Raw genomic sequence first — 24,143 nt, 5'->3', positions numbered from 1 at the left:
ACTCACTGTTATTCATATTTTCTGGTATCCAATTACTGTTCTGCCTCACATCATCAGTTGGCAGACACAATACAACTGAATCTGATTCAATTGATGAACCAACAGCTGCAGCTACTGAGATCCTCCTAGCTGATTCAGCGTTACTTGCGACAGTCTTTAAAAATGTATATTGTGGGGCCTTTATTGCCAGTGGAAGTGCACAATATTTACTTTTTATCTCATTATTTCTGTAGCAATATCCACTTATCTGTAGTTCATATGTAGTAAATTAATATAAATCTTTATCAGTTTATTAGCACCGACTTAATGGGGTTCACCTGCTCAACTTTTTGGGAAATCATGTTGTTAAATACAGAATTATAGAGGAAAACAGATCAAGCAAAGGTGCTAAAAGAACCGGTACCAGACTACCATCAGATCATGAAATAATTAATAATCTTTTCTCTTTTAAAAATGACAGATCACTGTATTTAGAATGGGATCAGAAGGACATCAAGACATTGACTTAGCCATCCTGACAGCTCTTCTGAAAGGTAATGTTCCTAAAGCAAATCCTTTGTACTCTTTAACTAATCCAGGGGGAGTAGCTCAATCTGGTGCAGGCCTGGAGAACATGTTTCATGCTTCATTGCTCTCAATCAGTCTGTCATCCCTCATGAGAGAATTGTCTGAAACTATTGATCATGAAGATCACAAGGAAGATATTCCTTTGCTTTTCTTTGAAATGACAAGATAGTTAGTCACTAGAAATGTGCATCCATGTGCATCCTGTTTGTCTTCATTACTTGAGCAATTAAAAATACGGTTTTGTTTTGGTCCTCCCTGAAGAAGGTCTGATTTAGGCTTTGGACAACCTCATTTTATATTCTTTTTTTTTCCTGAACTGAAAGCAAGGAAAATGGCGTATGAATTAAAAAATTTACATGATTTTTGACGGCAGCCATTCATGAAAAAATATACAACTACGTATTGCATATGGATTTCGAAAGGGAGTAGACACAAGTGGCCCATACCCTGCCTGGCAACAGAGATGTCAAGATTTAGTCTAATTATGAGTGGTGGAGGCTAGCCGCATATTTGGTATTGTGTAGCCAATACAAACACAGTAAAATTTGACAGACAGAGGGCGATTGAAGGTGGAGTACACAAAGAATACAGAAGGCTAAGGCTACAAAAAACTAAAAATGGGTCGGATTCTGTCATGTTAGCCAATAGCAATACAGTAGACCTTGGAAAGCATGACGTAAGGTTCGCAAATGTATGAAACAGGCGCTAGAGGCCCACCCGCGATATACGGTTATTACAGGTCAGCATGGTTATTGCACTGTGATTATTTTAAAACATAAATACTTGTTTTACTTTTACAAAATTACATGTAGGTTTAACCTCCCTAGCCTCTTATGACGAGCCACCACTGGATGTAATCCTGCTGTACTCAATGTGAAAACATTTATTATCAAATTTGTTCACTCTCATTGAAATATCCTCAATGATACTAGTACAAAAATAAACTTAAATTAAGGTACTGTAGACACATGTTTTAATACAGTGGAGTCTATTAAATGTACTCAAATTAAATCTAAATATTGCCAGTTTAGAATATAATGTAATATAGTGTATTAAAAATCTAACAGTACATATTCCTGTGTATGTACTCAGGAGTTTAAACAATGGTTGTATTTAAATTGTTAAAATAAGACTATCCTATTCCACAGCCGCTAAAGTATGACATCACTAGCACTCACTGCAGATTTTTTATTTTTTTTTTAAACAGGAGCAAATGCATCAGCACCAGATCAGCTGAGCTTAGCCTTGGCATGGAACAGAGTTGACATTGCACGGAGTCAGATCTTTATTTATGGACAGCAATGGCCGGTAAGGTATAGAACACCAATATTTTTGGCACACCAAACTGTGTCTAAATATAAAATGTAATTGAGAAGAAACTGCAATCTACAGGAAGATTGTGATTTTGTTTTTCTGAAACCAACTAAAGCATATCGTATCTTCAGAAGTCAAGGCATTCTGAACAGGGAGTGTCAGCGATTGGCTGCTATTGTCACATGATCGCAGTACTCTATGAGCCTACGGTTCGAGTTCTTCATGAATGGACGTGTTCACACACAGTAACACCAAGTATCATACGACCCTGCTGAAACCCATTGTGTATATATAGATAATATTCTGACAGCAGAAACATGTCAGTCAGAATGTGGCACATTCACCCAACATAACTAGATGCCGTACATTTCTGACATTACACTGGTACTCTAGTAGCCACAGCCATTAAACATTATATTCAGCATTATTACAGAAGTACATTAAACCTAATGCAATGTATTGTTTATAGGTGGGTTCCTTAGAGCAATCCATGCTGGACGCTCTGGTGCTGGACAGAGTGGACTTTGTCAAGCTGCTGATAGAGAACGGGGTCAGCATGCATCGCTTCCTCACCCTCTCCAGACTGGAGGAGCTGTACAACACGGTAGTCTATTGAACTGAAAAACAGTCATGTTGTTCACATAATCTACTCTGCATCATCAAAACCAGTTACAGATTAACAGAAAAATAGTGCCTCCACTCCAAATGGGCTACCTCAATTGAACAATGGGTAGGTCATTTGGAGAGGCAGAAATGACTTACCTGTGGGCTAACCTGTGTTTTACATAAAATGTACACGTTTTAACCCACTAAAGCCCGGGTAGCTCATCTGGAGAGGAGAAATGACCCGTGTTGAGGGCAGGATTTTCAAAAAACAGTGTTATTTCCAAAGGAAATGTGTTAATTAAATAAATCTGTTAATGCTTTGAAATTGAGTCGATTCGGCCGTTAATGAATGCATTTCTCGTTAAAAAGCTTAATTGCCGCAGGTCACATACATCACTTCCTGTCTCAACAACTTGAGAAGGGGAACTTGTTAATCAAAATACATGTTAACGAGATCAAGAAAACTGAATGGAAGCATAATTCGCTGTTATGGAAACTACTAGTGTACAGGGAGACGGCTCTCACACCAGTGAGCAGCAGCCAAATGGAAATAAAAAATAATGGGAATATCTATGTTGTGTATAATTTATAAACTTTGCATTTTGTCATGCAGAATGTACATTTATGGAGATCACTTCACATATAAAATGCTGACTTACGATTGTCTGACGTGTGGGTAAAAATCAGATGGCACGGATTAAAAAAAATAATAATTAAAACACCATTAATCATTTACCCTCCTTGGGGGGGATATTTTGCCACAGCTTACTATATACAACTCTTTTAATGTGCATTTTGCAATCTTTTTTTGTTTAAAAAGAAAAAAAAATCCCATAAGCCGTCTATGTATATTGGTTGGAATTTATTTTCTTATAATGACATCTACTTTTGTATGTATTTTAGTGTGTATAATTGTAGGCTATATACTGTATAAATACATATGTTTCAAGTGGCATTGGTGTTTATAGTTATTATACATGACCATGTATGTAACACAGAACTCCCTAACCCAATATACAATTTGTTTATAATTAATTGTTCAGTGAATTCCTCTAATCATGCATTTTCTCTGTTACTCTTTGGCCTCAGTGATAAATAAACTCAGCATGATTAGCCACAAACACCAACAGTATTATAAGAACATTTTATATGCATACAAACGTGTGAAGGTGAATGTGTACATTGTACATAAAGTGTGACAACATTACAAATAGGTTTAGGCAAAATCCATGTCAGTGATCTCGATCACATTCCTAGTGCATCGCTGTGTGGCCTTGACATCTGTTCTTCATTCTTGTGTGGATAAGACACACAGGTGTTAAAAGTAAATCCGCAATCGCCTAAAGGAAACTTTATTGTAAAATCTAATATGCTGTTTTCTATGCCAGTATTTCAGTTGTTTAATTCAAAGGGCAGCAGTGTGGAGTAGTGGTTAGGCCTCTGGACTCTTGACCGGAAGGTTGTGGGTTCAATCCCAGGTGGGGGACACTGCAGCTGTACCCTTGAGCAAGGTACTTTACCTAGATTGCTTCAGTAAAAACCCAACTATATAAATGGGTAATTGTATGTAAAGATAATGTGTTATCTTGTAACAATTGTAAGTCGCCCTGGATAAGGGCATCGGCTAAGAAATAAATAATAATAATAACTACTAGATCACAAAGCTGTAGTTAACCATTTGCATTTACCTACTAAATAAAATCTACAGTAGATTCATAACCACAAGTATAGAAAAGGCTAACATATTTTCATAACTACAAATATTGAATTATCGAGGTAGTCCCTAAGAAATTAACCCTGGTCCTGTACACTCTCTCTATATCGGCGTCACAGACGTCAGTCTGTTAAATGTCTGTTTCAAGGTGAGTTATATACTCTTTCGTTAATTAAAACCCTCTTTTTCCAAGTGCAAATTAACTCCTAATAAATTACGACAATTAACAAGGATTTGCTTTTAAATTCTCAAGCAAACAAAAGAAATAGTCGCAAGAAGCCCTGCTCGTTAAGATAGTAACATGATTTAGTAAATCAACATAATTTCGGAAATCACATCAGGACGATTATTTAATAACAAATAGACATAACGACCGCTTGAAAAATCAAAATCAATGCTATGTACCGATTTCTTGATTAACACTGGAGTTATCATTTACGAACTTTTGAAAATCCTGCCATAAGTGTCTTGACTTTATATTACATATACATAATGAAAAGGATAGCTTAATGAACCTAGTTATTATACAACGAATACAAACAATTGTACATAATGAAATAGCTGGTTCTGAGCTATAATTTCAACCTCAGGGAGATCAAAAAGGGTAATGTGGACCCTAAATACTCTCCCTTCTTCTAAGTACTCCTCTGTTCCTGGGTTGTTCAGGAAGGTTAGGAGCCTGCACTCTCCATCTTAAGAAATACGTTATGACTGCTGCCACAATGCTCTTTCCTGTCAACTGCTTTCTGACTTTTTCCTTGCAGCCAAATAAGACCAATTTGAAATCGGTCTTATTTGTGGACCCTTTTAGGGCTGGCGCAGCTGTTCTGCCGCTTCATAGATCTCATTTTAATATCACAGACTTCATTTACAAAGGAGCCCCACCTACAATTTGCCCATGCATATAATTAAGGCTTGACACGCCTTAAAATACATGGCTAATGAGCAGTGGAGAGCACTGCATGGCAGAGCGCATTTTGGCGGTGCTAACACGGCCTTAACTTGCCAAAAGTGTCATTTAAGACTGGTGTAAACTCGCCACTATGGCCTTAATGCTGTTACAAACACTTGATACATGAACCCCTAAGACTGCAAATTAATAGTGTTACCTGAATTATTCTTTATTTTCTTTGTTTTTTTTTTGTTTTTTTTTAGAGACACGGTCCATCAAACACTTTATACCATCTAGTCAGAGATGTCAAAAAGGTAGGCTTTGTCTCTTTCTAACGGTAGGTCAAACTGTTAACCCTTTGGTACTTTGGTGTGCGCATAGGGTTAGTCTCTGTACCTTTCGTAGTGAGCCTCCTCTAAAGAGTATAGTCTCATACAAGTGATTGTCAATGTAGGTGTGTATGCCTTGTTTCTACTGCCTGTTTAAAGGGCGTTTCAGTGCTATTTTCCAAAGCTGGCCAACCTCGGAAATTATTGCCGTGAGGTCACTGGAGGATTGTGGGATGCGATTGTGTTTTGTTTTAAAGAAACCAGCGATAACAAATACATTTAGCCATAGGCTTATTACAAATAAATGTAGTCATAGTTAGAAAACCTCTTGCATCATTATATCATCTTAGCAGTAGCAGCCAGTCACGTACCGACACACATGGCAAACCAATCCCTGCATGCTTCAATTTGATAAACTTTATTTAATCTAAAGAGAACAATGAAGGTGGGCACAAATAAGAGCTAATAATCTTTATAATGTTAACATATAAAAAAAAAAACAGTCAGAGGAAAACAGTGCTCAAAATACAGGGAATGATGCAGTCAATCACTTTAAATTAGCTGCATGTTTCTCTAGGAGCTACCACCCTCCCAGGCCAATTATAATACAATACAATATAAAGTAGAGTAGATTTGTTCAAATTTAGAGGATGATCATTACTTGAATGCTTTGCCCAGTTTGTATCATTGACTATTCAATTATTCCATATTTCATCCATCATAATAGTATTACAGTAGCTTTTCCATTGCTATCTTTTGCATTTTAGCTTCAGCTGCTTTGAACTTTTGATACACATAGTCAGAGGTCATTGTAAGTAAGATAATAACACATGCCATAGCGGATTTTATTGTGACAGATAATTGTATGTTAAATGTGTTGCAATATCACTTCATGATGCTTTAAATACAGTACATGTGAAGCTTCATGCTGTAGAGAAATGCCTACACATTACAAAGTTTTATTTGAATGTTGTTTCCTTCACGTGCATATTGGCAATTAAACAGTGTAATGTACTGTATGTCTTGTGAAGATGTCAGCAGGCTGAGAACTGAAACTGCAGAATTGTTGTTTATCCTCCACATTTTGCTTCATTTATATATGCTAATATTGTATTAGTGACTCATTTATCTTGCGAAACAGTGATCAATATAATTGCATGCTCTGAGAAGAATTTAACTTTCTTCAAACTGGACAACCTACAATCCTGACAACTTGTTAACTACTATAGTCAAAGACACGCCACCCATTTTCCATGCTCCACCTGGCGTTGTTTGCACATAGAAGACCTTGTATCGTTTGGCTGTTTCACCAAACAACATTCTAATGATACAGGCATACAAGGAAATAGTCAACAACCAATCATACAGAGTTTCCTGATAGGCGGGTCAGGCATGGAGGAAGTACCGTACTGTTTGCATCTTGCTTTGACATCAATTTTTCTTTTCTACAAAAAACAGACATTTGAATGAAATTAATTCTGTGTAATTTGAAAACATACCTCTATTATTACTGAAAATGTAGCTGTTGTCTCTTTTTTTTTAAAGCTATGAGGATTCATTTACTATGCAAGATCATCTGACTGATTAGAAAGTTGACATTTTGTCATTTAATTATACAAAATTAAAATCAGGCTCTTACTGGCCTGTTGGTCTCTGTAAACAAATGACAAAATATAAACTTTCTAATCAGTCACGTGAGGGTTCCACTGTATTCAACTTTATTTTAGTATGTGTCATTAAGAGGCACCATTTCTTACTTACCCTATGTGTTCTTTCCAAGCAAGAATATCCAGGGTTCGGTTGGATCTATTTCAAGGTGAATCACCTACAAACACATTTCTTTCACAAAGTTTTGTGATGTTCACTAATTAGTTAAACATAGAAGATAGTTATGGAAGTCAGGGTTGTCTGAATTGTTTATCGTTGTTTAGGGGAACCTTCCTCCAGATTACCGTATCAGTCTGATAGACATTGGCCTTGTGATCGAGTACTTGATGGGTGGAGCATATCGCTGCAACTACACAAGGAAGAGGTTTAGAACTCTCTATCACAATCTCTTTGGGCCCAAGAGGGTAAGTATAGTAGATTAATAGTTACGGTCAGTGTTCTAAAATTGTGTTATTTCTCGGACAGAACTGTCAAACTATTGTTTTTCTGTTACCTGTTACTGAAATGGCAGCTTCTTTTTTAACATTAAATCTGGTGTCCTTTAGTCCATGCCCCTGATTTATGTTGAACCAAAAAGGCATAGATAACATCATAGACCAATTCAACCTCCCTTCCACCACATACTATCTCTTTTGTAACATGCCAATGGCTCCTTCTATTCCTTTGCACTGGTTGCTTGAGAAACTCAATGTTCCCATTTATACATGAGAAATGAGCACCTGTTCATTGATGCTTAATGTTGACAAAGAGATTGAGTAAATATGGCATATGTCATTAATAGATCTTTACTGCATATGCATTTAATATAAATTAGTTCATACCTCATATTGTTTGCTTTTGAATCAGTGAGGCCTCCAAGGGCTACCATTAAACTATTTTCTTGAAGTGATGCAGTGGTGTGGGGCTCTGAATGTTCTCCTTACAGTTGTTATACTATACCTCTTGATGCAGAATTATAAAAGACAAGTTAAACATGTTTGTGTGGTGACTTACGTAATAGAAGTGATTTTGTTATATTAAATATAGGCAAACAAATACAGACTGTTAATCTCATCTTTCACTCTTTGTTTCCTACAGCCAAAAGCTCTAAAACTACTAGGAATGGAGGTATGGGAAGTGTATCATAGGACTACTGTTTACTGCTTTGCTGTAGTGCATTTCAGTCTCTTTTTTGTTACTGATACATAAGTAGCATGGTATTAAGACATTTACCTTGGAATACAACAATATACGGTTGACAATACATGTTTGTGACTTACAGGGGTCCAATTTGAAATTAGTTGTGGACCCTTTTAAGGCTGGCTCTGCTGTTCTGCCGCTTCATAAATCTCATTTTAATATCACAGACTTTATTTACAAATCAGCCCCATCTACAATTTGCCACACCGTAAAGTGCATGGCTAATGAGCGGTGGAGTGCCTTGCACGGCAGAGCGCATTTTGTTGGTGATAACACAGCCTTAACTTGCCAAAAGTGTCATGATACATACGGGGCAATTTTAAGGCTGGCGTAAACTCGGCACTATGGCCTTAATGTCGTCTCAGACGCTTGATACATGGCCCTCAATGTACTTATGTATAATGGATGAACTATATTATTAGATGTTACTCTTTAAGGATGAAAAAAAACCTAATTGGCGTCAGGCAAGTTTTGTATTTAATGACCCAACCAGATCTTAATAACAAAAACCTGCTCTGTCACAATTCTTTCATTATATTTGTATTGTTTTTTGTGGTGTTAAAAGTCAATGAATCACCCTTTGGGAAAAACAACAGCTATTTTGATCATTACAATATATCTTCCTTATTTAATATGTTTGTGTCATTTGAAAAAGGTAGATATTCCTCAACATGAATGAATGGGTCTCACTAATGCCAAAACATTTCCAATGAGGGTAATGGGCTTGATAATGTGTCTGGGTATTACAGATATTAAAGTTTAGCTTTCAAAGTTCCAGAAGCAGGTATAAATGTAACTCTGCCTGTTGTCTGTCTCAGGATGACATGCCTATGAGAAGAGGCAGGCAGAAGACTACCAGGAAGAGAGAAGAGGAGGTAGACATTAACTTGGATGACCCCGAGATCAACCACTTCCCCTTTCCCTTCCACGAGCTCACAGTGTGGGCTGTGTTGATGAAGCGGCAAAAGATGGCCCTATTCTTCTGGCAGCATGGTGAGGAGGCCATGGCCAAGGCCCTGGTGGCATGCAAGCTGTGCAAAGCCATGGCGCACGAGGCATCAGAGAATGATATGGTAGATGACATATCACAGGAGCTGAACTACAATTCCAGGTTGGTGTGCATGTACACATCTCAGACAGACAGGTGTAATTCAAGGGCAGTTCAATTAAGTGGCCATCACATTACTGCCTTTATTTTGAATGACAGAAAAACCTGGAGTATTAAATTGATTGTTTCTTCTGATTATTCTATTTAAGTAATAACGTCTAATCCTATCAGGTCCATTTGTAAGAATGCCCCTCTTCGCATGTATACTGTACATCTACATACCAATCATTATTTCTTTTTTTTCTTTCAGAAATGTTTACACGGTGCACACATTTCACCAGGCTGAATTATTTTTTATTTTAATTTTTTCTGCTTTTAATCACGATTTCCACCCTAATTATTTTTTGCACCACCTGAGATTTTTTTCATTCTTTTAAATTATCTTCCACATTTACTTTTCCTGACAGAGATTTTATTGGCATCCCTGTCCATTCATTTCAATTCCATCCAATCCCCAATTTCTTAAGTTATACTTTTTAAATATCTTTTGCTGTGCGGTGAACCTGCTCAATTGCTAAGTTGTTGCTTTTATCATCACATTAAATAACACAATATGAATGAATCAATTTAGTATATATTAGGGGTGTACTGATACTTATATTTTCCAAGTAATTAACTTTAAGAAATCTGAAGTTGTTAGGTATTAATTAAATTGAATAAAACATGGTAATTACTTAACACAAAACAATGCGGCCCCATTGGTTTCCTTTGCTTGCACAGTTATTGAGTATCAAGGTTTCCTTTGTTTGCACAGTTATTGAGTATCAATCAATACCAATCTGGCAGTGTTATTTAATATCGAAACTGTCGTGATCACACTAATTACAACTTATTTAGATTTGATATGAAATCATTTGTATTTCAGTTTCCTTAGAAATGCATCATCTGTGCAGTGAATTGTGGGATTGTAGTCCTGGGCAGGGTCTTCTCTCTGATTACATTCAATAAAGACATACATATTCCCGTTTCCACAGCATAACTCCTGAGTTAGGTTTAAGGAAGGTCACATTTACATGACAAATCAGTTGCATTTGCTAGATTTGCCAATGTCAGTACCCGGTATGAGAAGAAAATTGGCTTCTGCTTTTAAATCTATCAATGTGGAAGTTAATTGCCATTGATTGCTACTCAGTTGTAAAGGTGGTGGAAGGTCAGCTTTTTTGTTTTCAAATCTACACCTTAATGATTTGATTACTGACATTAATACCTGCTGACAATTACTTCTTAAAGGTACTCTGAAAATACGAGTATCAGCACACCCCTAGTAAGTATTACCATGAATGTTGTGATAATTGCTGTGCTTGGGAAGTATGTCCTATTTTTTATTTTTTTTTAGCAATTTATAGTCAAGTCAACAATTACCTGCAATAAACACTTTTCTTGTCTGTGTTTCTTATATGCTGGAGTCAAAATGGGCAAATAGAATACAGTAAATAATAATAGCAATACCAGCATACAGTGTATGTGCTTGAAATAAATACAACATACACACTAAGTAAATGGCATGTGTGTCCTGCAGGGAGTTTGGTCAGTTGGCAGTGGAGCTGTTGGACCAGTCCTACAAACAGGATGAGCAGTTGGCCATGAAACTGTTAACTTATGAGCTGAAGAACTGGAGCAATGCCACCTGTCTCCAGCTGGCTGTGTCAGCCAAGCACAGGGACTTCATCGCCCACACCTGCAGCCAGATGCTGCTCACAGATATGTGGATGGGGAGACTGCGCATGAGGAAAAACTCTGGACTGAAGGTAAGCTCAGGGGTCCTCATTCAGTATTTTACCTAACAAATGGGTGATTTTACAGCCCTCTATTAGCACCATCTTTGACTACCATATCTGATGTAAAAGTACAATAGTTCCAGATTAGTGCTAATAACAACAGCCCGAGTATCTAAACATCAAGTTATTGGGTATAAATCCCCTTTTCCAGTTCAGGCTACATGCTGTTGTAATTCTCATCAAATTCAGAATCTGTCCTGGCTGTTGCTACAGAAACTTACTAGAAAATATAAATATCCACAAAGCAACACACCAATTTGTATAGTAATACTCAACAGAGAAACATTATGACTAATAGAGGGCCATTATAATAAGATGCTATAAAATTATTGACTTCTTTCTTTTATTGCAGACAAGCAGTTATTATGGACGCTAATCTCAAATGTATGCTAAACTGTCTCCTGATTAGTTCAGACCCGTCTCTTACACAACTCCATGCAATAATCAGTCACTGTCTGCTGCAAATGCTTTTCCATTCTGACATTGCCCACGTTGCCCTGTTTTTGTATTCTAACCTTGAACTCTTAGATTGAATATCATACATTTGCACTTCTGTTTTTCTTAAATGTGTAGACTGGATGTTGTGTGCCTATACTGGTATTTCACCATCTCAATGGCACAGACATGCTTCCAGAAACACTTTGATTATACCCAACAACAGTCTCATTGTTTTTACAAGTGAAACATTCTTTGTTTCAGTGTGGATTTATGCACTGATCTTGTCTGTTTGTCACATTCCACATGGTGAACACAATAACGGCATTGAATTTTCACAAATCTTCTCCAAACTTTTATTATAGACTCTTAGACGCCAATAGACATTTTGACTAGCTATGGATTTTAGCCTACACTAATGAAATTATGAGATTAATATTAAAATATCTAACACATTCAATTTATCTACTACTGTATTTCCTGCATTATATATTTATTTATTTTTCACTTTGTCACCTGCACAGGTCATCCTTGGACTGTTGTTGCCACCCTCGATCCTGAACCTGGAGTTCAAGAACAAGGATGAAATGTCATACGTGCCCCAGGATCAAGAGGCCTACCTCCAGGAGAAGGAGACAGAGGAGACTGAGAAGCCAGTGAAGGAGAAGGAAGAAGAGGACATGGAGTTCACAGTAAGATCATACTGTGGGACGAAGTACAACTCTGTGGTGAGAGCACCCACCTCAGCCCCCTTTACCCCTCGGCTTCTAAGCAATAGGGTGGCTGAACCTGGGTATCTGTCTAGATACGGTTATGGTTTAAACAGAAAAAACTTAAAAAGCAAACACAGATTTTGCTGTTCCCTTTCAAGTATGAAATGTAACCATTACCGAATCGGTATTAACCTCTTTATGAACCGAAACCTGAATAAATATATCAAAGCTGCTCACAGAGCCTCTGTGACACAGTCATGCCTGCCCCAGAGGGCATAAAAGGACTGCACGCACAGAACGCAATTTTTCTTTTCAAGAACTGACCTGACAGGAGAGCCTACTCAGATAAGTACTTGTTACTTTTCCTGTTAAAAATGTTCACATTTATTGTGTTTTACACAAATTATATGGGATATTACAAATAATCGCTGTTTTAGTTTTACTAATTACACATATGTGCACTACATCCCGCTGCAGCCTTATGCCCCACGTGAAGCCGGCGGCTTGAGTCACCCCTTCCCAGGGATTTGGCTGACTGTGCTCTCCCCCCAGGCTGCAAGATGGCTGCCAGATGGAGTATTGGCGTCAGTGCACCACGGATATCTGGGTGCTTACTAGCATTCGAACTGGCTACTCTCTGCAGTTCAAGCACGGTCGCCCCTCCCTTTCAGCACGTGACTAACATTAGTCATGGACCCGCAAGATGCCGCAGTGGTGTCTCAGGAGGTAGCAGCTCTGCTGCAAAAGCGCTATTCGTATGGTACACCCCCTCCAGTTGGAGGAAGGGTTCTACTCCAGGTACTTCCTGGTGCCCAAGTGGGATGTTGGCCTCAGACCAGGGGTGTAGTGGACGGTATATGCAGGCAAATGACATTTACCTACTTCTAATTTGGACTTGGTGTGGCGACAAGATTGTGTTCAAAATACCCAAAACTTTCTACATGGCATTGTATGAACCATAGACTTGAATTAGCAGTGGCAGATGCTATTGACGAGGTCAACAGTGTCAACCATTTCAAAGCCTTTATGGAAAAGCTCCATAATATTTGCAGCCAGTCAAACAAAAATGAACGTGAGCTCAATGAACCAGAAGCAGAAGTAGGATCCCAAATCTTACGTATTGGATGAACCTTAGATGCATGCTGGGTGGCTAGCAGTTTTAGGACAGTACAGGCAATATGGGTGTCATTTGGGACCCTTTGTAACCATTCTTCTTCTGATGATCTAAGCAGACCACTTAGCAAGTCCTGAATTCCTCTGTGACCTTCCTCTGATGTGCTCTGTGAGCTAGCTAACTGGTCTCAGTAGCTTCAGGCTCGTTCTATGACCCTTCCCTGGGCTGAACATTTAGTGAAACGGACTATTAGGGTGTTAGCTTCCTTCAAGGAAAAATATGTGGAGGCTTTGAAAGCCAAAGACTTGGGAGAATTCAGATCAATTACTCTGAAGCCAAATCCAAAGCTGAAATGTTTTAATGTTGGGCAGCTTCTTTAGAGTCTTATTAACAACATGGAAAAGCGCCTTTCGTACAGAGATTACATCTTGGCAGATCTCAGCATCCTGGATTCAAGTAGATGGCCATCAATTCCAAGTGTTCACCATGTTGAGGAACAAATGACAAGACTGTGCAGACACTTCAGTTTGAGTACAGAACACCAAGCCATTAATGGAATGCGAGACTATCTAGAAAAACCCCAACAGTGAACATGAGGACTTGAAACCACTTTTGCTCTGTGTGCAGACTTTACCATGTAGCACTGCAGAGTGTGAAAGAGGTTTTAGCCTCATGAATAACATTACAAGTGATATGTATATGTTAGTGTCAATATTGCCAGTTTGATGATGATTAATTTGACCCCCCACTGCACTATTTGAACCAAAAAAGTACCTCAGCTTGTGGTTCCAAAAGCACCGTTCTGCCAATGACACTAGATCAAACAGTGCAAGGTCCTCCCTTCAGATACCTCTCATGACAATAAAAAGGCCTTGTGGAGCCTGCTGTAATGTTTGTGCTGATGACTATGTGTGCTAGTGGCAGAGTAAATGTAAATAATGTAGGGCAGTGCTTCTCAATCCTGGTTGTGCCCTGCTGGTTTTTGTTCCAACTGAGCTCTCAATTACTTGATTGAACCCTAATTTAACTAATAATCTGCCTAAACAGAGTTCAGAGATTTCAAGTTAAGTACAAAATTATATAAGGAACTTGAAATCTCTAACTTTTTATAAGATGCACAATTTAAAAAGTAAAATTAAGCAAATTCTTAGTTCAATTGTGGGTTCAATTAAGTAATTGAGAGCTCGGTTGGAACAAAAACGAGCAGGGCAGGGGTCCTCCAGGACCAGGATTGAGAACCACTGATGTAGGGTAACTGTGTACATGTAAATAAAAGCCCCTGTCTGAGTGACATTTTTAATTTAATCCCTTTATGTCTCTGGTTATTCAGCAGGTGTTTTTTTTTTTTGTTTGCTTTGAAGGCTCTTCTTTAGTTGGTGGATTTACAAAATTCTTAAAATAATTATTTAAACAAAAGTGTTGTTAATGTTGGTAATGGGTACATTTCATACTTGAAAGGGAACGCTACCATAACCCTGGTTCACGGTTATAGAAATGTAACCCATTAACCTTCGAGATCACTGTGTTCATGTTTGCAGCAGGCTTGCAGCAAAAATTACACTGAGTTCTGTGAGTGCAGTCCTTTTATGCCCCAGCTTTGATATATTTATTCAGGTTTCGGGTCTTAAAGAGGTTAATACCCATTCGGTAATGGTTACATTTCTATTTCAGGGAACCAGGGTTATGATAATAACCTAACGTTTTCTACACATTGCTAATAAACTGGTAACCTATAGCTGAATAAAGAGCTTAACAGTAACAGGTATAGATACTAAGTTTAGATACTCAAGCAATTACAGGTGAAATGTTAATTTAAAATCAACCAAACAAGTTGTTTTAAGTTTGGCAAGAATTCCTCCCAAAATATATTTTTGCCTTGCAATGTTTATTAGTTGGTTTGATTGTTTTTTCCAAATCTATAGCAAACACTGCAAACAAAAGACTGAGGTACTGTATTTTAATTCAATTCACATTTCCACATTTAAAGGGATTGTGCAATAGAACAACTGACAGTGTGAATTGCATTGCACACTCCTGGAAAGTGTTATTGCAGCACTTGATACCTTTCTTATTTATTTTATTCAAATCCCTTGTTACCAGGGATTCGAACCAAACCGGAATTTTCGGCTCCAGTTCCCAATGGCTGATTTTGTTCCATTCCGGTTCAAACTAAATGAAAAACTGGCTCATACCGGTTCAATTTTTTTTCTAGCCAAGTAAGCTATTTTATTTATCCGTCTATCAATAAATGCACTTGTTTCCTGTCAATAGAAACAACATTACCTATGTTGCAGCCTTAAAAGAAAATGACAGCAGTCTGCTTCTTTTTTTCTTTTTTTCTCTGTTGCAACTTTCTTTTGCCTCAGTTCGAGTTTATATATATATATATTTTTTTAAACAATTCAAAACAGCGACATTTCCCAACAATTTTGGTGAGTTAGTATGAGAGGTGACAGTAACAAAAAGTAAATATAATGCAAACTCATCTATTAACAAAAAAATCATCTATTAACAACCATACAACATACATTAAATTGAATTCAATTTACCCTTTAGGAAACTTACCAGCAACATCATCTAGTTATATTCCATGCAAAAAACAAAAGAAAAAATTATGCACATTTATTATTGTTGCTGTGCTTTAGATTTTAAGTTTTGTATTGCACAAATATTACTGGGCATTTAGGTCTTATTATATATAGCATATTCTACAGTGAACAATAATGGTCCATTAGTATATTTGGGCTACGTGTAACGTCTAGACCAGCGGTCCTCAAAGGAATTTGGGCACGGGCATAAATTGATCTTACATGGCTGTTTGCGGGCAAGCTGACTATTGCATAGGTTCTTATCTTAAACTGCCTTCCCCCGACATTATTCTTGGCTCACTCTGATAAGGCCAAGTCTCAGGCAGTAATTGTGAGTGCTGCGCTTATTCTTTAAATTATTTATATAAAATACACAATGCAAATATTTTTAAATAGCATGTTTACACAGAGTAAACATGAGTAAACTAAAATAAAAGAGGATAGATAGCGTCTCGCTTTGTTTCAATTCGCCAAAATTCTGTTTAAAGATCGCTCATCTCCAGTACAATTATTCAGAGAAAGTGGATTCGTAACTAAATCTACTACGGCGTTTCCCATGTCTGTTGAAATTAAAAAATATATAGATAGAAAATCAAGTTCTAAATACTGAAATATATTATTTTTCTCAATAATAGTCGTCAAATTCAGTGTTTAGCCTGCATATTAACACCCCACCTCTGCTCATGAATGATTGGACAGCTGTCAGATCTTTCACTTTCCTATTGGCTACTTACTCGCCAATTTTCTTGCAGAATACCGTGAACGGCCTGTGCTTGATAATGTTTGGACAGCTTGGCAGATATTTGACTCTCCTATTGGTTAAACTTACTGTCAGTACCTGCAACTAAAACAGACACAGTTTATGCCCCACCCAGCTAACTTATGTTTGTGCTACCGCAGAGAAAATGCAGATATTCAATTGGTTGATCGTGTGGCAGAGGCCCTTCAGGAAATAAAAATATGTCGCGTACGTACAAGCACAGCACAAGCAGGCAGCACTGTCAACAGACTGCTGTGACGGTTTTGTTGGAAAACGTGTTTAAAGCTTTATTTATTTTCCCACGCTGAAACCCGCCAGAAATGTGTTCACGACCGATAAATTAAGAACAGCTGCCGCGGGCACGATGGCCTGACTTCGCGGGCACCACTTTGAGGACCACTGGTCTAGATCTAGCCCCACCTCCCGAGGTGGTGGTTCGTGTCATGTACGGGACAGCATGGAGTTGGAGTTTGACGCACTCACAAGTTACTGTAGGTGATTATGATTATTAGGCTTCCTAGCCACAATGGCTGGGAAGTTTATTGTTTCTGTTAAGATTATTATTATTATCATTATTAGGCTTCCTAGCCGAAGACTGGGGAAGCCTACTGTTTTTGTCAGGATTATTATTTTTTTTTTTTTTTTCTTCCTCCCCAAAGTTGCTCAAAAACTCACGACAATTGGTAGGTTGGTAGATGCCTATGGGACGGTGTACCAGAAAGGAAAGCAAATGACGTAGGTCACATGGTTCCACAGCCATACTGGAGTGTACGGAGATTGTTGAAAACGTCGACGTATTGAAAACCACTTATTGCAGAGTTCTGAAACTTGCTAAACATGTTTAGGGATAGTCCAGCATAAGAAGCTGATTGGTTTTGTGGTATGGCGGCCACATTGGATAACGTCACAAAAATACAGTAAAAACGTAAAAATCATCAGAAAACAAAAATCTTTGACTCTGAAACCACTAGTCCGATTGAACATTGGCACACATGATCCTAGTGTGGTTGTCTTTAAACGTTGTTCAAGAGAAGTTGCTACAATAAAAAACATGGTGGCCACGTTGGATGACATCATCAACTTACAAAACTGGCTAATAATTCCTTGTAGAGTGCAGATAAGGCCATGGTTACTATGGAACACATACAGTAACTCATGTATGCGCTATCAAAAAATGTCATTGCCCGTGACCTTTGACCTCTCCTAAAGGTCAAATGTAAAACTGGCTTATAACTCCTGAGAGAGTGCAGATAGAGTCATGGTTACTATGGAAGACATATAGTAACTCATGTATGCATTCTGCACTATTTTCTAAAGTGTTTGGTACGAGTACTGGCATTCTGCACTATTTGCTAAAGTGTTTGGTACTGTTACTGGCATTCTGCATTATTTGTTAAAGTGTTTGGTGCTTGTACTGGTACAGGCATTCTGCACTATTAGCTAAAGTGTTTGGTACTGTTACTGGCAACCATATTGGATTTTGTGGAGATTGTTAAAACGTCTATGTATCGAATACCATGTATTCCAGAGTTCTGCACCTTGCTATACATGTTTAGGGATAGTCCAGCATTAACTGTTGTTCATAAGAAGGCCGATTGGTTTTGTGGTATGGCGGCCATGTTGGATAACGTCATAAAAATACAGTAAAAATGTAAAATCATCAAAAAACAAACATCTTCTCGGAAAGTGCTTATTCAATTGAAACGAAAATTGCTATACATGATCTAAGTATGGTTGGCTTCTACGCTTGTTCAATGGAAGTTGCTATGGTATAAAACATAGCGGCCACGTTGAATGACATCATCAGCATACAAAACTGGCTATAAAACTGCCTATAACTCCTTAGAGAGTACAGATACTTTTATCGTTACTATTTAACACATATATGAACCTATATATGCGCTATCAAAAAATGTCTTTTACCATGACCTTTGACCTCTCCTTAAGGTCAAATGCAAAAGTGGCTTACAACTGCTTAGAGAGTGCAGGCAGGGTCATGGTTACTAGGGAACACAGATAGGAACAAGAATGCTTTGGAAGCCGTCAAGTTGCTTGCAACTTCTAGTTGATATTTGAAACGTTACTGTGTAATAAGATATGAAGTACTCTGTGCTGATTCTGTCGTGTTATTGTATTACACAGTGAGATGCACCATTGAGCTATAACCAGCGGCTCATCTATGTAATGTAACTCAAAAAATACAGGTTTGGACTCTTTAATGTATAAAACTATATTACTGTACACACTTTCTTTCACAATAGAGACACGAACCATGTCACAGTACAGTTATTATTTTTAGCTTTACTTTAGCCTGTGAGATATTGTTGTGTGTTGGCATTCCTAATTAAAATATAATTGTGTTCATGACTGAAATTGAATAAGTATGGCTTCATTTTTTTTTAAAAATAACGGTATATATGTATGTTAACTAGATTTTATTGTAGATTTGCCTGTGATAAAATCCTTAGTCTCTCCCAGAGTAAAATTTAGAGCCCTGTGTTTTCTTTGCTACAACTGAATCGAGTTTAGACACCATAATTTAAAAACATGTATATTCTGGTGACAGTTACCTAAATCTTGAGCTGTAACCTGCTCTATTCAGACTCGTTCAGTCGTTTAGATTGTTTGCTAGATAGGATTTCCTAACTAATGTTAGGATAGGGGGAGACACTTAGGCACTACTCACTTAGGAAATGCTTCTGTAATACCAAGTTAGGAGAAAGCCTATCCACACCATGAAAGATAAGATAGGAAAGCAAGTTAGGAAATTGTTCTGTAATATGGCCCCTGATATAATTAGCAAACCTCTGATTATTAACAAAAGCACTTGCCACACATACTTTTAGAGATTGTTTTATGTGTACATAACTTAATAATAAGTTAATAACAGTACCTGGTTATTTTGAACAAGACTGATCACAGAACATGGATGCAGCATGTAGCCGACCGCAAGGTGGAAGCTTGAACTGAAGGCAAATATAGTGCTATTTGATTAGCTGGTTTCTTCGAAAAAAGCAAGCTGAATGTCGTTAACCACTGAGGTGTAAGACATTGGGAAGAGCCCTTTTTCAAATTATTGTATATTTGAAAACAATGGAAAGAGAACGGAAAAAAAACGTTATTAACTGATAAACAACATCTTGAATATCATTTTCATTCCAGAACATAATAAATTAATTTAATTTAGTTTTGTTTATTTAGTTTTTCATTTATCGTTCTGGTTCCGTTTCGTATCCCTGCTTGTTACACATAACTAGTAAGTACATAGTATCTTTTCTACATGGACTAGATACCCCCCACCCCAAGTCTGAAGATTACTTGAGTTTTGCAATGCACCTGTTGTGTACACAACAAATCAACCAAGATAATCTTCCAACAACCTTTTATTTCAATTTAAACCAATTGGTGACTTTGTAATATATAAGATATCTAATATGTGCAAAATCTTTGTGTTTTTTTAATTTTTAGTTTTATTATATATATATATATATATATATATATATATATATATATATATAATATATATATATATATATTACAAACACACACATACACACAGTATATATTATATATATATATATATATATATATATATATATATATATATATATATATATATATATACTGTATATATAATAAAACTAATAATTAAACAATTATATATGGTCTGGGAAATTTCTTCAACCTCACTACATACTTTGGTTTTCTTAAACCAGGGGAAAACTGCACATAAAAGATAGATTGAAATTACAATAATCTGGAGCTGGTGAGATTTTTTTTACCTTGCATTTAGTCACATGCAATATCATGACACAGAAATATATCTTTCAACAAAATGGAAAGTACTGTAGTGCGGTTTTCTAAAGTTAAAAATTTATATTTGAAGACTGAGTCCTCTTTTTCTCACCCCCCCCCCCCCCCCACCTTTTTCCTTTTTTCAATTTTTCAGGCAATGCTGGGAAAAGTAAATAAGGAATCTTCCCGAAAAAAAGTTGTAGAGGATGCCCAGAGCAGGCAAAGGCTAATACCCTTTGGAAGAAAAATCTATGAGTTTTACAATGCGCCCATTGTCAAGTTTTGTTTTCATACTGTGAGTATTTCAAGGTTCTAATACAGTTAAGTTCCATTACAAAACAGAGGCACCAGTCTGAAGGCAGTGATATATCATATTGCTGATACCAGTATAAAACTAATGTGCTCTGCTTTGCTGTCCTGCATCATTAGTTGTTAAATAATACGTTTGGTAAAGCTTGGTAAAAAAAAAATAATAATTGGATGAACATTGATATTACTTCAGATACAGGATAACTTATTTTTCATCTTGTCTAGATGGCATTACGTTGGCTACTTGATGCTGTACAACTACATTGTTCTTGTGAAGATGGACTTTTGGCCTTCATCTCAGGAGTGGATTGTTATCGCCTACATTGTTACACTGGGAATAGAGAAGATGAGAGAGGTATAAAAGAAAACAAAGTGCTTGCTGGAAAAGTGTCTTAGCACTGTCCAGAGCCAGGGTATTTGGCATATATATATATATATATATATATATATATATATATATATATATATATATATACATACAGTACTGTGCAAAAGTTTTAGGCAGGTGTGAAAAAAATGCTGTAAAGTAAGAATGCTTTCAAAAATAGGCATGTTAATAGATTATATTTATCAATTAAACTAAATGCAAAGTGAGTGAACAGAAGAAAAATCTAAATCAAATCCATATTTGGTGTGACCACCCTTTGCCTTCAAAACAGCATCAATTCTTCTAGGTACACTTGCACAAAGTCAGGGATTTTGTAGGCATATAGTCAGGTGTATGATTAAACAATTATACCAAACAGGTGCTAATGATAATCAATTCAATATGTAGGTTGAAACACAATCATTAACTGAAACAGAAACAGCTGTGTAGGAGGAATAAAACTGGGTGAGGAACAGCCAAACTCAGCTAACAAGGTGAGGTTGCTGAAGACAGTTTACTGTCAAAAGTCATACACCATGGCAAGACTGAGCACAGCAACAAGACACAAGGTAGTTATACTGCATCAGCAAGGTCTCTCCCAGGCAGAAATTTCAAGGCAGACAGGGGTTTCCAGATGTGCTGTCCAAGCTCTTTTGAAGAAGCACAAAGAAACGGGCAACGTTGAGGACCGTAGACGCAGTGGTCGGCCAAGGAAACTTACTGCAGCAGATGAAAGACACATCATGCTTACTTCCCTTCGCATTCGGAAGATGTCCAGCAGCGCCATCAGCTCAGAATTGGCAGAAAACAGTGGGACCCTGGTACACCCATCTACTGTCCAGAGAAGTCTGGTCAGAAGTGACCTTCATGGAAGACTTGCGGCCAAAAAGCCATACCTCCGACGTGGAAACAAGGCCAAGCGACTCAACTATGCACGAAAACACAGGAACTGGGGTGCAGAAAAATGGCAGCAGGTGCTCTGGACTGATGAGTCAAAATTTGAAATATTTGGCTGTAGCAGAAGGCAGTTTGTTTGCCGAAGGGCTGGAGCGCGGTACACGAATGAGTGTCTGCAGGCAACAGTGAAGCATGGTGGAGGTTCCTTGCAAGTTTGGGGCTGCATTTCTGCAAATGGAGTTGGGGATTTGGTCAGAATTAATGGTCTCCTCAATGCTGAGAAGTACAGGCAGATACTTATCCATTATGCAATACCATCAGGGAGGCATCTGATTGGCCCCAAATTTATTCTGCAGCATGACAACGACCCCAAACATACAGCGAAAGTCATTAAGAACTATCTTCAGCGTAAAGAAGAACAAGGAGTCCTGGAAGTGATGGTATGGCCCCCACAGAGCCCTGACCTCAACATCATCGAGTCTGTCTGGAATTACATGAAGAGAGAGAAGCAACTGAGGCTGGCCTAAATCCACAGAAGAACTGTGGTTGGTTCTCCAAGATGTTTGGGCCAACCTACCTGCCGAGTTTCCTTCAAAAACTGTGTGCAAGTGTACCTAGAAGAATTGATGCTGTTTTGAAGGCAAAGGGTGGTCACACCAAATGTGGATTTGATTTAGATTTTTCTTCTGTTCACTCACTTTGCATTTAGTTAATTGATAAATATAATCTATTAACATGTATATTTTTGAAAGCATTCTTACTTTACAGCATTTTTCACACCTGCCTAAAACTTTTGCACAGTACTGTATATACAGTATATATATATATATATGGAATTTTATTTTTGTATATAAAATAAAATCAACCAATAGAAGACCTACATTTTCTCTGCGGCAGTCCAATCATAAGTGAGCAGAGGCGAACAGTTGAAGTTATTCAGTTGAAGCTCTTGTGAGTTTAACCAATATGAAAGTCAAAGATCAGTCCTGGTTTTGTAGCTGTCCAATCATTAGTGAGCAGAGGCGGGACATAAATATGCTAGGGTGTGCGGTGTAAGAATAGCTGAATTTCACGCGATATTGCTAATATAAAAGAAACCGTTATTATAATATGTAAACTGAGACATGGTAGTCGATTTGTTTACGAATCCATTTTCAAGAAGCACTTTCTCAGAAAAAACAGGAGATTATTAAAAAAGAGAGGTATACACCACAAAAAACCCAAACTGACACAGGAAGGGAAGGGATATACTTGCCACTTCCCAACATTCAAATAATGAAAAGGTGATATGGAACAGCACTGGTTACAGCAATCTAGGATGTCTATCAAAGTCAGCACAAAAACATAAGCATTCCCAAAGTCACTTGCGGGCCACTGTAACACTCAAAACTTTTGGACAAACACGGATTGATGTTCAACTCTATAAGTAGAAGCATAAGGATACAATACATCACAATGAGCAAGTAAGAAAACATCACGAGGTTCTTAAACACTTGATTTATTCTGTTTACCTTGGCAAGCAAGAACTGGGATTCAGAGGGCACAAAGAAGGCACCATTTCCTCAAACAGAGAGAATTATGTGGAATTACTTTCTCTGATTTCTAACTACAACAGCATGTTAAACAATCACTTGTCAATAGCCACAGTATTCTCGGGTACCTCTAACAAAATTCAGAATGAATAAAAGCAGAAGAATAGGAAGCCAAGTACAAAGCTGTAATGGTAGATTAAACAACTGACGATGGAAACGCAGCTCAGCTGTCTTGTGTTTTCAGGTATGTGACTGACAGTGGCCGAAAGAACGGTTCTGTGAAAATGTGTTACATTTACTAAAATAAAAATAATAATAACAATGCTTTTAAAAATGCCAAATACCGATTTAATCTACCAATGAATCAATTTATGCCCATTAAATGAACTGATCAACATTTTTAAATCGAGTGACAGCCCATATATACAGTGCTGTGAAAAAATATTTGCCACCTGTCTGATTTTCTGCATTTTTGCAT

The 24,143-nt window shown here is 37.4% G+C and overlaps 1 protein-coding gene across 1 annotated transcript; it reads left to right on the top strand.

The window, feature by feature from the left end:
* Nucleotides 1-465: 465 nt before the first annotated feature.
* Nucleotides 466-20,855, top strand: LOC131735216 (transient receptor potential cation channel subfamily M member 3-like; the record flags this gene model as incomplete). The annotated part of the gene is made up of 10 exons (XM_059021534.1): nt 466-533; nt 1,775-1,875; nt 2,351-2,485; nt 5,357-5,407; nt 7,354-7,494; nt 8,168-8,197; nt 9,088-9,380; nt 10,897-11,125; nt 12,115-12,282; nt 20,715-20,855. Coding segments are annotated over exons 1-10 (1,347 nt in total), but the record flags the coding sequence as incomplete, so codon positions are not given.
* Between the last annotated feature and the right edge of the window lie 3,288 nt (nt 20,856-24,143).

The sequence above is a fragment of the Acipenser ruthenus genome, unplaced genomic scaffold (genome assembly GCF_902713425.1).
Source record: "Acipenser ruthenus unplaced genomic scaffold, fAciRut3.2 maternal haplotype, whole genome shotgun sequence".
NCBI lineage: Eukaryota > Metazoa > Chordata > Actinopteri > Acipenseriformes > Acipenseridae > Acipenser > Acipenser ruthenus.
The sequence above is the reverse complement of the archived record's forward strand: the minus strand, read 5'-3'. Positions and strand labels throughout refer to the sequence as shown.